This window comes from Ahaetulla prasina, chromosome 6 (genome assembly GCF_028640845.1).
Source record: "Ahaetulla prasina isolate Xishuangbanna chromosome 6, ASM2864084v1, whole genome shotgun sequence".
Lineage (NCBI taxonomy): Eukaryota > Metazoa > Chordata > Lepidosauria > Squamata > Colubridae > Ahaetulla > Ahaetulla prasina.
Genome location: NC_080544.1, coordinates 105,473,395 through 105,488,053, shown reverse-complemented (window position 1 = coordinate 105,488,053; position 14,659 = coordinate 105,473,395). Strand labels below are relative to the sequence as shown.

General features: G+C 44.9%; 1 protein-coding gene across 2 annotated transcripts in view; it reads right to left on the bottom strand.

Moving 5' to 3' along the window:
- Positions 1-14,659, bottom strand: part of EPHB3 (EPH receptor B3) — a 177,975-nt gene that overhangs the window by 40,431 nt on the left and 122,885 nt on the right. For both annotated transcript variants that reach the window (XM_058187296.1, XM_058187297.1), the window contains exon 4: positions 2,375-2,530. In XM_058187296.1, the coding sequence (XP_058043279.1) occupies positions 2,375-2,530 (156 nt within the window). The remainder of the gene's footprint in view (positions 1-2,374; positions 2,531-14,659) is intronic.

The following is a 14,659-nucleotide window of genomic DNA, read 5'->3' as shown; positions in this document are numbered from 1 at the left end:
ATTCTAATTATTAGTTATTGTATTTTGTTTGCTATATTTCAGCCAATGTGCTAAAAAACCCTTTAACTCTTTGGCATAGATTTGGATTTATCTCTCTTTTTTTTGTACAGGAACCCTAAGGAATGAGGCAACCCATAATCTTAGAAGAACTGGTTTTGAGTGCCAGAATAGATGAGAGGCATTTTAAGTATTTCAGTTGTGTAATTTAGGGCATTGGACTGCAAGGCGATCAAACCGGTTAGTCCTAGAAGAGATCAACCCTGACTTCTCTTTAGAAGGCCAGATTCTGAAGAGGAAACTCAAATACTTTGGCCACCTAATGAGAAGGAAGGACTCCCTGGAGAAGAGCCTAATGCTGGGAATGATGGAGGGCAAAAGAAGAAGGGGATGACAGAGAACGAGGTGGCTGGATGGAGTCTCTGAAGCAGTAGGCATGAGTTTAAATGGACTCCAGAGGATGGTAGAGGACAGGAAGGCCTGGAGGAACGTTGTCCATGGGGTCGCGATGGGCCGGACACGACTTCGCAACTAACAACAACAATTTTGCTTAACACAATGTAAGCCGCCCTGAGTCTTCGGAGAAGGGCAGGATATAAATTCAAATTAAAAAAAAAATAAAAAATTAGGGCAATGGTGAAAATTCTTTTTGTTTGGCTTAGACAATTGGCAATCTCAAAGATTCTACTCATCTCGAGCGCAAAGGATACAACCCGATCCGCCTTTCAATCACTTCTGATCTAGAGCCTGTGCCATATTCTCAGCCAACCAACCAAGATTTTCAAGAATTGGTAGTATGTAGTCTCCAATTTGTATGCAATTAAGTTGGTAACAGGTAGTCCTCGACTTGCAACCATTCGTTTAGTGACCGTTTGAAGTTACAACAGCACTGAAAAAAAGTGCCTTATGTCCGTTTTTCATACTTACGACCATTGCAACATCCCCATGGTCACGTGATCATAATCCAGATGTTTGACAACTGACTCATATTTATGACGGTTGCAGTGTCCCAGGTTCACGTGATCCCCTTTGGCGCCCTTCCGACGAGCAAAGTCAATGGGCAAGCCAGATTCACTTAACAACCGTGTGACTAACTTAACAAACGGCAGTGGCTCACTTAACAACTGTGGCTAGAAAGGTTGTAAAATGGGGCAAAATTCACTGAATGACGGTCTCGCTTAGCAACAGAAATTTTGGGCTCAGTTGTGGTCATAAGTTGAGGGCTACCCTGTATGGCATTGGTTTCTTAGGCAAGTCTATGTTGAAGGGCTGACAATCCACTGGAATGGGTGCCAAAGCCTTTGGTTTCTTGGTGAATTTGCACCTTAGTGGCAAATACAGGATGGATTCTACCCAGTGTTGCATTCACAAGTAACCTGGTTAAAAGGTAAAGATTCCCCTCGCACTTATCTGCTAGTCGTCCCTGACTCTAGGGGGCGGTGCTCATCTCCGTTTCAAAGCTGAAGAGCCAGCGCTGTCTGAAGACGTCTCCGTGGTCATGTGGCCAGCATGACTCAACGCCAAAGGCGCACGGAACGCGGTTACCTTCCCACCAAAGGTGGTCCCTATTTTTCTACTTGCATTTTTCACATGCTTTCGAACTGCTAGGTTGGCAGAAGCAGGGACAAGTCACGGGAGCTCACCCCGTGGGGATTCGAACCCCTGAACTGCTGACCTTTTGATCGAGAAGCTCAGCGTCTTAGCCACTGAGCTACCGTGTGAATGGCATTTTCTCAAATCTCGATTTTTCTTTCATTTGCTTTTAAGTAGTAACTCGGCCCTTTCTCAGTGGAGAAGATCAGGAGAAAGGAGAAGAAGGTGAGGAGGTCTCATGGTCCAGATTTGGCCTACGGACTTGAAATTCACCATCTCTGCTTTGGATCATCTCAATAATCATTCTTGAACTTCTGCAAACTCTGATTGCAGGACAGTAACCTTTTGATCGACAAGCTCAGCGTCTTAGCCACTGAGCCACCGTGTCGCCTTTAACCTGGTTAGGGAATCATGAACAATTAGGATAGATCAGCACAGCCATGACCCAAACCAACCAGGTTTACTTTATCCAAGCTTAGCATGTTGTGCAAATGCAATCTCGTGATTTTTTTTTTAATCTCAATTTAGCTTGCCAAGCAAACACAGCTAGCGTGTGAAATAGCCTTTCTGGAAAATAATCAATCCTCTCCCAGGCTGGCTATCTGCCTGGACAGATGTGGCCAGCTGAGAAACATTCCATCTTGCTTGCATTTAGCAGCAATTTAATTCCTCTGGCGGGTTTGTTTTGTTGATTTCAGAGATATGCTAATTCATCCTGGATACCTGAGACTGCGCGAGTAAACATTTATTAAAAACCGAAAGAAAACCTTGGAACGAGGCTTACTGGTGCAGGCACTGTCGGGGAGATCGGTATCCGCTCTGAAATAATTATTCCGGCACGTACAAAGTGTGGCGGCTCCGGAGCTTGTCCGGCTGTTGGGAGGACACGGAGAGCAAAGACCTTCTCCCTGTTTCGACTTGAATGTTCCAGGACCGCAAGCTGGAAGGGGAAAAACAGAGACACACAAAAAATTGAGCATAGGGAATGGCGTGCAAGAGATGAACCAATTCTCCCATCTTGAATTTCACAACCAACAACTAAGGAGGACCAAAGTGGAAAAGATCACTGCAGGCCAAAACCTTGGATTGATTCGAGGCCAACTTCAGCAGCCTTTGGGCCAGGGGTGAAATCCAGCAGGTTCTGGAGAACCAATAGTGGAAATTTTGAGTAGTTCGGAGAACCAGCAAATATCACCTCTGGCTGGCCGCAGAGTGGGGTGGGAATGGAGATTTTGCAATATCCTTCACCCAGGAGTGGGGAGGGAATGGGGATTTTGCAGTATCCTTCCCCCAGGAGTGGGGAGGGAATGGAGATTTTGCAATATCCTTCCCCCAGGAGTGGGGAGGGAATGGGGATTTTGCAGTATCTTTCTCCTGGAGTGGGGTGGAAAAGGAGGTTTTGCAGTATCCTTCCCCCAGGAGTCGGGTGGGAATGGAGATTTTGCAGTATCCTTCCCCCAGGAATGGGGAGGGAATGGGGATTTTACAGTATCCTTCCCCTGCCAGGCCCACCGAGCCACGCTCACAGAACCGGTAGTAAAAATTTTTGAATGTCATCACTGCTTTGGATCCCACCAGAGGTGCAGACTTCAGTTCCCAGAATTCTCGGCCATGGCTAGGTTAGCTAGGAGATGTGAGAATTGAAGTCCAGGCAGGCAAGAGATTGAGAAAGTGGGCTTACGTAATGAACCGAAAGAAGTAACAGAAGAGGCCACTCCATTCAAATTGTCCTTTAATTTATCTCTGAGGGAGATGGGACGGTTTATTTCTATTTCTCTCCGAGGGAGTTCATAAATAATGCCTATTTATTTATCTGAGGGGAATGTGATTAAGAAAGTATTAGAATGTGCTGAAATGGATAGATTAACGCTTACTCTTAAGGATAAAGAAGAAACTGAATTTTTTTTGGGATATATTTGATATATTCTATCAATAGCCAGACAATAGAAACAGAAGTTAGAAAGGAGGAGATATAAAAAAAGAGGAAATCTTAATGTGAAAGTTGTTGAAAAAGATGATGTTAAGTATGATATTATTAATATTATGGTGATGAATACTACAACAAATATGTGGATTATGATTGTTTAAAAATAACTGTACCCAGATCACACATTGCTTGATGGAAATTGAATGCTATATAAATAAAACATAAAACATGAAAAAAATAAGTAAGTAAGTAACTAAATAAACAAATAAGTAAAACCTATGAACTCTGCCAATAGGAAGAATGCCCAGAATGCCATCAGATATACAACACCATTGATACACAACAATGTTTTTATATACATCAGATACACAATTAATATTTATATAATTAATTTATATAATTAATTAAAATTATCTAATTATAATTAATAATAATTATAATATATAATTATAATTAATTTATATAATTAATTTATAAATTAATTTATATAATTAATAAATGTTTTTATACACCTCAGATACACAACACCATTGGTAGGTTGCTCCCGGTTCGGTCCAGTTCTATAGAACTGGTAGTAAAACCAGCGGGAGGCTCCGCCCACCCACCATGACATCATCATGGGTGATCTGCACATGCGCAGAAGCTTCTGCACATGAGCAGAAGTGCACACGCATGCGTGAGCAAAGTAAGCTCCCGTTGCGTAAAGTAAGCTCCCGTTAGTAAAGGTAAGTAGAACCCACCCCTGCAGAACACCCTGTCGTGTCCCACTCCTCTGCTGACGGCCGGGTCAGGGAAATCCGAATCAGGTGTGCCTCTGCAGCTCTGCCAAAGTCCTAGCAAAGTTCTCAAGGCAGGCAGGAGACCAGAAAGTGACTTCAGCAAGATATGTTAGACTTTGCCTGACTCAGAGAATGCCAGAAAGCAGATCCTTTATATAGGCCATGGGGTGTGGCTCCATGACTCAGCACTTATCCAGGCCTGCCCCTCCCTTCCTTCTGTTGACGCCGCCTATCAATTCTCCTGAAGCGAGGGTCACTCCAGTCTGCAGCTGTTGGTAATTGACCTTCCTCAGGCTCACATGCTGTGGAGGGGGGGGAGGGGTCTAGTTGCTCCGTTTGCCTGGGCATGGAGCCAGAGCTGGGGGCTGGAGGTATTTCTTCTTCTTCAGCCTGTCTGGGCATGGAGCCAAAGCTGGGGGCTGGAGGTATTTCCTCCTCTTCATCCTGTCTGGGCATGAAGCCAGGGCTGGGGCCGGGAGGCATACTAGGACATTCCTCCGTGTTCGGAAGCAGATAAGAAGACCCCGGCTGTGGTGAGATCGGACGAGACACAACACACCCTTCCTTAAACCTACACCCTCCAGTTCCAGCTTGGCAGCTTGAAGACGTTGTGGACTTCAGCTCCCAGAATTCCCTGCTGGCTAAGGGATTCTGGGAGTTGAAGTCCACATAGCAAGGGTTGAGAAACATTGCTCCTGTTGAGCAGACAGGCTTTCATCATTCCAGATCAGTTATTCCTAGACCCGTGGTTCTCAACCTTTATAGTGCTGCGACCCCTTTAATACAATTCCCCACGATTTTCGTTTTGAATTTATCGCGCCTGAAGCCATATTGGCTAGCGATCTGAACTGCTTGCGATTGCCTTGAGGACGGAGGCATTAAAGCGGAGACTCCTCCCCTATTAAGTTTATCGCGCCTGAAGCCAGATTAGGCTAGCGATTGGGAGTGATTGCAGCTGGCTTGAGAGGGAGACATCAGAGCAAAGATTTCTCTCTTTTTTAATTCGTCGCGCCTGAAGCCGAATTCGGCTAGCGATTTGAAGAGCCTGCAGCTGGCTTGTGGAGTCAACCATTGGAGCACGATTATTTGACTCGCAAGTATACTTCCCATATTTCTGATGGTCTTAGGTGACCCCTGGCAAATCGTCATTCGACCCCCAATGGGGTCGTGACCCACAGGTTGAGAACCACTGTCCTAGACTTAAGGAAGAAAAGGATCTGGTGTGGCCCTTTCGGCTGAATGTTATATGGGTTCTAATCCTCCTTCCCTTACGGGAAACCCTTCTTAATAATAATAATAACAACAACAACAACAACAACAACAACAACAATAATAATAATAATAATAATAATAATATCAGAGTTGGAAGGGACCTTGGAGGTCTTCTAGTCCAACCCCCTGCCCAGGCAGGAAACCCTACACCATTTCAGACAAATGGCTATCCAACAGTTTCTTAAAAATTTCCAGTGTTGGAAATCTTTACATGCTTGTGTGTCAGCGTTGTTACCATGGGTCAGGCTCTCAGAGTCAGCTTGGCCTAGTGGTTAAGGTACCGGACTAGAAAGAGGGAGACTGTGAGTTCTAGTCCTGCTTTAGGCATGAAAGCCGTCTTGGTGACTTTGGACCAATCATCAGGACGCTATAAGTTCTAGTCCCGCCTTAACCACGAAAGCCGGCTGGGCGATCTTGGGCCAATCGTCAGTAGACTGTGAGTTCTAGTCCCGCCTTAGGCATGAGAGTCAGCTGAGGGACTTTGGGCCAGTCACTCTCTTGTCAGCCCAGCCCACCTCACACGGTTGTTGTGCGGAAAAGAGGAAAGTATATTGGATATCTTTGCCGTCCTGAGTTATTTGTAAAAACAATAAAAAAGAGTGATATTAATTGATAGATAAATAGACAGACAGACAGACTCACATAGTGGCTTCACTACCTATACAGTGATGGCGAATATTTTCGGCATCAAGTGCCCAAACTGGAATGTGCGTGCATGTGCGCACGCCGGAGCACTGGAAACCTGAAAACCAGCTGGCCAGCGTGTGCATGCCTGTTTTTTGGCCAGGTTTTTTTGCCGTTTTCAGGCCATTTTTCGGGCCGTTTTCTGGTGCTCCGGCGCCTGTGAAGATCAGCTTGCTGGAAACCAGATGAGCAGCTGGCGATGGTGTGTGTGCCCACAGAGAGGGCTGTGTGTGCCACCTCTGGCACGCATGCCATAGGTTCGCCATCGCGGACCTATACTCAGACCGCTATAAAAGCATATCTTGTTCTTTACTTCCCAACTGGCCACTGTAACTGGGTTATTTTTATTTTTTTTTAATTTGCATTTATATCCCGCCCTTCTCCGAAGACTCAGGGCGGCTTACACTATGTCAAGCAATAGTCTTCATCCATTTGTATATTATATACAAAGTCAACTTTTATTGCCCCCAACAATCTGGGTCCTCATTTTACCTACCTTATAAAGGATGGAAGGCTGAGTCAACCTTGGGCCTGGTGGGGCTTGAACCTGCAGTAATTGCAAGCAGCTGCTGTTAATAACAGACTGTCTTACCAGTCTGAGCCACCAGAGGCCCATTTTCTACCAGTAATTGCTGGCTGAAAACAGACCAGCTACAGCTGACCTGGTTTTTTTTCTTTTTTCTGGCAACAAATAATTAAAACCTCATTTTTCATTTTGCTGCTCTCTGCTTGGATTGTTTTTAAGGTTCTTTTTACGTCTTAGTGCTCTAATACGGAGATGATGCCTACGGCTGATCCCAGGAGTGAAATGTAAAATTTGTTAATACCAGTTTTGTGGGTGTGGGTTGGTGGTGGTGGGGCTAATATGACTGGGTGGGTGTGGCCAACTTTTTTTCTTTTACAAGCATCTTTTCTACAACCTCTTCGGTTCAGCCAAAGAGGTTATAGAAAAAAATGCTTTTAAAGGGTTCCGACGATCCCAGCTGAGCCGCACGATCATCAGAGGATTTTTTTTGGTTTACTTTTAAAAGCATTTTTTTGGCCGAAGAAAAAATGCTTTTAAAAGTAAAAAACAACAACAACCTCTGATGATCGCGTGGCTCAGCTGGGCATGGGGGGGGGCAGGGATTTTTGCTACCGGTTCTCTGAACCACCCACTGCCATCACTACTGGATCAGGCGATCCGGTCCGAACCGGGAGCACTTTACCCTTGGCTGATCCTTGCTCAGCGTCTCTTGCTTCTTTGCCTACTTTGCCCATTCCCACGGCCAGTCCCAGGTACAGCAATTTGTCTCTGTGGATGTCTTTTTGAGCGTCCGACAGCCCAGTCCTGAAACACGAGATTTCCCTACTCCCAGCAGAAAGATCCACTTCCTTGCCAGGCAATCTGAGACAAACTCCAATGCTTTCTTGGTTGCACTTCCGAATCGTATTCTACTATTCCTTTGTGGCGGTGCAAGTGAGAGCAAAAGAGGTATGGCTTTTGACTGACAGCTGGGCTACCTTTGTGATGGACACATCACGAGGCGGAATGGGACTTTTTGGCTTGAACCCTTCGCGTTGCCTGTTTCCCCTTAAGATTTTCGCCTCTGCGTTCTTAGCCACAAACTTTTATCCTCGGCTGGTCCTCTCCCAGTCTTTTGGAGCCGAAAAGTCCTAGACCCTCACAAGGTGCCCCTCTTCCTGTTTCAGACTCAGGTTCTCCAAATGTTTAAAGGTAAAGGTCCCCCTCGCACCTATGTGCTAGTCGTTCCCGACTCTAAGGGGCGGTGCTCATCTCCGTTTCAAAGCCGAAGAGCCAGCGCTGTCCGAAGACATCTCCGTGGTCATGTGGCCAGCATGACTCAATGCCAAAGGCGCATGGAACGCTGTTACCTTCCCACCAAAGGTGGTCCCTATTTTTTCTACTTGCATTTTTTACTTGCTTTTGAAACTGCTAGGTTGGCAGAAGCTGGGACAAGTAATGGGAGCTCACCCCGTTACACGGCAGCACTAGGGATTCGAACCGCTGAACTGCCGACCTTTCGATCAACAACCTCAGCCTCTTAGCCACTGCGTCCCTCTCCATTTAACTCCAAATGTTAAATGCAGACAAAGAAAGGTGGTTACTCCAGAGTTTTGGGTCAAGAGCAAACGAGACCAGCCTGGTAATTCTCTCTCTGCAGATCAGGTGACCGATATTGCCAGAAGGTGATCTCAGACAAATGTCCTCCATGTTTCCCCCCCCCCCACTGATTTAAAGGAAACACTTCCCTGCATTGCACTCCTGGTTGCTATACCTCTCTCCGCCCCCCACCCAGATTTATCTCTTGGCCAAATCTTCTCCTCGGCAGGAACCTCAACAGAGGATTCGGCAGTAATTCAATAGTTTGAATTCCAATGCTCTTTAACATCTTGCAAGAACATTTTGACTTTGGGGAGAGGATGCCTACATGCACGCATAGATCCACACGAATGTCTCTGAGCCCGGCTCCCTTCTGCTTGAATTTCTGTGGTTTTTTGTTTTTGTTTTTAAAACCAGTCTGGAATTCCCAGCACAATTCAGAAGCCGCTTGCTTGGAATTCCTGCTCTTACTGGTGATGCCTTGCCTTACCCACTTTAGTCTATCCCGAGTGAGGCTGGGCAGGAACAACTCTATTTTCAGCAGTCCGCTGTATTAATAATAATAATAATAACAGAGTTGGAAGGGACCTTGGAGATCTTCTAGTCCAATCCTCTGCCCAGGCAGGAAACCCTACACCACTTCAGACAAATGGTTATCCAATATCTTCTTAAAAACTTCCAGTGTTGGAGCATCCACAACTTCTGCAGGCAAGTTGTTCCACTGATTAATTGTTCTGTCAGGAAATTTCTCCTTAGTTCTAAGTTGCTTCTCTCCTTGATTAGTTTCCACCCATTGCTTCTTGTTCTACCCTTATTCATTGCTTCTGTTTCAAAATAGATGGAGGATGTGTTGAAGAAGTTAAGGGAAGAAGGAAAGAGAAGAAAGAAGGAAAGAAAGAAAGAAGAAAGAAAGAAAGAGGGAGGAAGAAAGAAAGGGAGGGAGGGAGGGAGGGAGGGAGAAAGAAAGAGGGAGGGAGAGAGGAAGGAAGGGAGGGAGGAAGGAAAGGAGGGAGGAAGGGAGGAAGAAAGAAAAAGAAGCAGGGAGGGAGGGAGGAAGGAAGGAAGGAAGGAAGGAAGGGAAAAAGAGGAAGGGAGGGAGGAAGACAATACTATAGATCAGGAGTGTCAAACTTGTGGCCCACGGCCGGATGCGTCACGCCCTGGCCACGCCCACGCCCGGTTTAGCAAAGGGAAAAAAAGTCATGATACGTCATGTGGCGACTGAAAATGCAAGTTTGACACCCCTGCCATAGATAAATGATGATGACAGATACTGTAGATAGAGAAATGATAGATGAGAGAGAGAGAGAGAGAGAGAGAGAAAGAAAACAGAAAGAGGAATTGAAAATAAATGGAAACGAAAGGAGAGAGGCAGGAGGAGGGAGAAAGAAAGAGGGAGGGAGAGAGGAAGGAAGGAGGAGGAAGGAAAGGAGGGAGGAAGGAGGAAGAAAGAAAGAAAGAAGCAGGAGGGAGGAGGAAGGAAGGAAGGAAGGAAGGAAGGAAAAGAGGAAGGAGGAGGAAGACAATACTATAGATCAGGAGTGTCAAACTTGTGGCCCACGGCCGGATGCGTCACGCCCTGGCCACGCCCACGCCCGGTTTAGCAAAGGAAAAAAGTCATGATACGTCATGTGGCGACTGAAAATGCAAGTTTGACACCCTGCCATAGATAAATGATGATGACAGATACTGTAGATAGAGAAATGATAGATGAGAGAGAGAGAGAGAGAAAGAAAACAGAAAGAGGAATTGAAAATAAATGGAAACGAAAGGAGAGAGGCAGGAGGAGGGAGAAAGAAAGAGGGAGGGAGAGAGGAAGGAAGGAGGAGGAAGGAAAGGAGGGAGGAAGGAGGAAGAAAGAAAGAAAGAAGCAGGAGGGAGGAGGAAGGAAGGAAGGAAGGAAGGAAGGGAAAAAGAGGAAGGGAGGGAGGAAGACAATACTATAGATCAGGAGTGTCAAACTTGTGGCCCACGGCCGGATGCGTCACGCCCTGGCCACGCCCACGCCCGGTTTAGCAAAGGGAAAAAAAGTCATGATACGTCATGTGGCGACTGAAAATGCAAGTTTGACACCCCTGCCATAGATAAATGATGATGACAGATACTGTAGATAGAGAAATGATAGATGAGAGAGAGAGAGAGAGAAAGAAAACAGAAAGAGGAATTGAAAATAAATGGAAACGAAAGGAGAGAGGCAGGAGGAGGGGAGAGGAGGAAGGGAAGGGAAGAGAGAGAAAAAAAAAGGAGAAGAAGGGGATAGGAAAGGAATAAGAAAGGGTTTAAAGCAATGGTTCTCAACCTTTATAGTGCTGCGACCCCTTTAATACAATTCCCCACGATGTGGCGACCCCTTTATTACAATTTCCCACGATGTGGCGATCCCAACTGTAAAATTATTTTCATTTTGAACTTATCGCGCCTGAAGCCCTATTGGCTAGCGATCTGAACTGCTTGTGATTGCCTTGAGGACGGAGGCATTAAAGCGGAGACTCCTCCCCTATTAAGTTTATCGCGCCTGAAGCCAGATCAGGCTAGCGATTGGGAGTGATTGCGGCTGGCTTGAGAGGGAGACATCAGAGCAAAGATTTCTCTCTTTTTTAATTCATCGCGCCTGAAGCCGAATTCGGCTAGCGATTTGAAGAGCCTGCAGCTGGCTTGTGGAGTCAACCATTGGAGCACGATTCTTCGACTCGCAAGTGTACTTCCCATATTTCCGATGGTCTTAGGCGACCCCTGGCAAATCGTCATTCGACCCCCAACGGGGTCCCGACCCACAGGTTGAGAACCGCTGGTTTAAAGACACTGTCAAACATCTGCTAGAATAATTTCACCTTCAGAGTGGGTAAACTTCGAATGCAGAGTGACAATATGCTCACAGCAACACAATGAGCTTGAAATGAAAGGCAGAGTGGTTGATATAATGTCTAATTCTCCAAACCTGTACAGGATTCCAATGACCAACCAATCAAGATAAATAGCATTCAGATTGTATTGGGATACTCTTCTCTCAACTTAGCAAAACCCCAAAAGGCAAAAGAGCCTGCTGGCTGAAACCGAAGCTGTTTTGCTCTTTCCTTATGTGAAGAACAACCCGAGAACTCATCTATCAATCACAAAGACAGACAGACAGAAAAGGGTGAGATCACAGTATCTTCTGCTGGGATTTTTTTTTCAACTTCTCAGCTTCACATTCTGTTAACCTGGGATTTCCTGGAGTAAGTTTCTGAGGTCAATCAGGGTTTGAAGGCGCTGTCACTAGAGTCACCATATTCACCATGATTTCCAATGTTACACAAGCCAGCAAACTAGGATTAGCATTGTAATCAGCCAGGGCATAATAAAGCCATAATAGAAAGTCTGTTTAATGTTCTAGTTGAGTGTATTATTGAATATTTATCTATTTATCCATAGATTCCCACTTTGGGTAAAATATGAAATTAGTTATTGGAAAACATCTAGAATTTTTTTCACGGAGTCAAAGACACACCTTCATATCACAGTTGGCTAATCACAGATGCAAGTGGCTGAATCTACCAGTCTACACACCCACAAAAATTATGTACGGATTATAGTTGAGAAGAACAACCATTAAAACTACAACACTGGAGATCTTTCAGTAAATCTGCAAGCAAGTTGATTTTTAGTAAGAAATACTTCCTATCCTGCCCTCTGTCCCTCCCTAAACAATTACCGTATTTTTCAGAGTATAAGGCGCATCTTAGTTTTTGGGGAGGAAAATAAGAAAAAAGCTGATTGGCAGGTGGATTGGCCTCCCGGAATACCCCCAATCAGCTGTTCCCAGAGGTGAATTTTAGCAACAGGTTCCTTGGTTGTGAACTCTGTGCCTTGCTTTTTTTTTTTTTTTTGCTTTTTTTTTCTTCCTCTGAAACTCTGTTTCAGAAAAAAACTTTTTTCTACCTCTGAAAGCCTCCAAAACAGCTTCAGAAAAAAAGCCTCTGAAACTCTGTTTGGGTTTTTTTTCCCCGAAGCTTTGTTTGGGGGCTTCTTTTCTGAAGCTCTATTTGGGGGCTTCTTTTCTGATGCTTTTTTCAGCCTCTGAAACCTCCATTTGAGAATTTAGGTGGGGCTACATTCAGAGTATAATACTCACCCAGATTTTCACCCTCTTTTTTTGGGGAAAAAGGTGTGTTTTATACTCTGAAAAATACAGTATCCACTTTATAGGAAGATAGGAATGGAAGAGCCATAAAAGAAAGATTCCCGATTAAGAAATATTGCATAAATATTGATTTTGGATGGGACTGTCCCCCTTTCTAGCAAGCTTTTAGATTCTCTGAAGTTGAGAAACTTTTGCTGTTCCTTTTTTTGCTCACATGTATCTTCCAACTCCATAAAGTTCCTAAAAGTTAAGTTCAGCTTTCAAAACTCATGGTGATTTAACTGCAGAGCCATGTAGACTTTCTAGAAATGCATCTTGGGGGAAAAACACAATTCCCCAACCCAGGTGGGGACTGTCTGAGTAGTAATTAGAATAGAATAGAATAGAATAGAATAGAATAGAATTTTATTGGCCAAGTGTGATTGGACACACAAGGAATTTGTCTTGGTGCATATGCTCTCAGTGTACATAAAAGAAAAGATACGTTCATCAAGGTACAACATTTACAACACAATTGATGGTCAATATATCAATATAAATCATAAGGATTGCCAGCAACAAGTTATAGTCATACAGTCATAAGTGGAAAGAGATTGGTGATGGGAACTATGAGACGATTAATAGTAGTGCAGATTCAGTAAATAGTCTGACAGTGTTGATGGAATTATTTGTTTAGCAGAGTGATGGCCTTCGGGAAAAAACTGTTCTTGTGTCTAGTTGTTCTGGTGTGCAGTGCTCTATAGCGTCGTTTTGAGGGTAGGAGTTGAAACAGTTTATGTCCAGGATGCGAGGGATCTGCAAATATTTTCACGGCCCTCTTCTTGATTCGTGCAGTATACAGGTCCTCAATGGAAGGCAGGTTGGTAGCAATTATTTTTTCTGCAGTTCTAATTATCCTCTGAAGTCTGTGTTTTTCTTGTTGGGTTGCAGAACCAAACCAGACAGTTATAGAGGTGCAAATGACAGACTCAATAATTCCTCTGTACAACTGAATCAGCAGCTCCTTGGGCAGTTTGAGCTTACTGAGTTGGCGCAGAAAGAACATTCTTTGTTGTCCTTTTTTAATGATGTTTTTGATGTTAGCTGTCCATTTTAGATCTTGCGATATGATAGAACCTAGAAATTTGAAGGTTTCTACTGTTGATACTGTGTTGTCAAGTATTGTGAGAGGTGGAAGTATGGAAGGGTTTCTCCTAAAGTCTACCACCATTTCTACGGTTTTGAGTGTGTTCAGTTCCAGATTGTTTTGGTTGCACAAGGCTAGTCGTTCGACCTCTCGTCTATATACGGATTCGTCATTGTCTCGAATGAGACCAATCACTGTTGTGTCATCTGCGAACTTCAGTAGCTTAACAGATGGATCATTGGAGATGCAGTCATTGGTATACAGAGAGAAGTGGGGAGAGCACACAGCCTTGGGGGGCCCTTGTGCTAATTGTACAGGTATTTGATGTGATCTTGCTTAGCTTCACCTGCTGCTTCCTGTTTGTTAGGAAGCTTGTGATCCACTTACAAGTCTGTTCTGGTACCTGTAGCTGGTTTAGCTTAGTTAGAAGAATGTCTGTTGTGTCATAATTGGTAGGAGGCAGAGATGGTAGGTATTTAGCCGGTTCGGAACGGTTCACCCGAACCGGTAGCGGAAATCACGGGTGGGCCCGCTCCTGCCCATGCGCCCCAGCTCTACGCCATCCTATTTAGGCACATTATTGAGGTCAGGCGCGTGTGTGGAAGGCACGTGTGAGAGCAAAGCACACACGTGGAAGGCAGGCGCATGTGCGAACCAGGTGCGTGCAAGCATAAAGCGATCGTGTGTGTGCGGGGGCGAACCGATAGTAATATAATGTGAAACCTTGGTAGGAGGAGCCTAAAGCCACCTCCCCACCAGTCCAGCTCAGAGGCTGAGGCCAGTCTATCAGCTGACCAATGGTCAAAGCAGACCAGTGAGATAGGCCAGGGAACAAGACAGGAGATTCTTTGGATGGTGTCAAAATCAGGACGAAAAAGTGTTCGCCTTGCCCTCTTATCCAACACAAAAGCATTTCTGAATTCTCCCTCCCAATTTTACTGGATCCCCCAGCCAGCATAGTAGGACCCAAAGTAGGTTGGGGAAGGTGCAACCATCAAACTCCTTGGACTTTCCTTGGTGACGAGAAACAATGGATGGAGACTAACCAAGGAGAGAA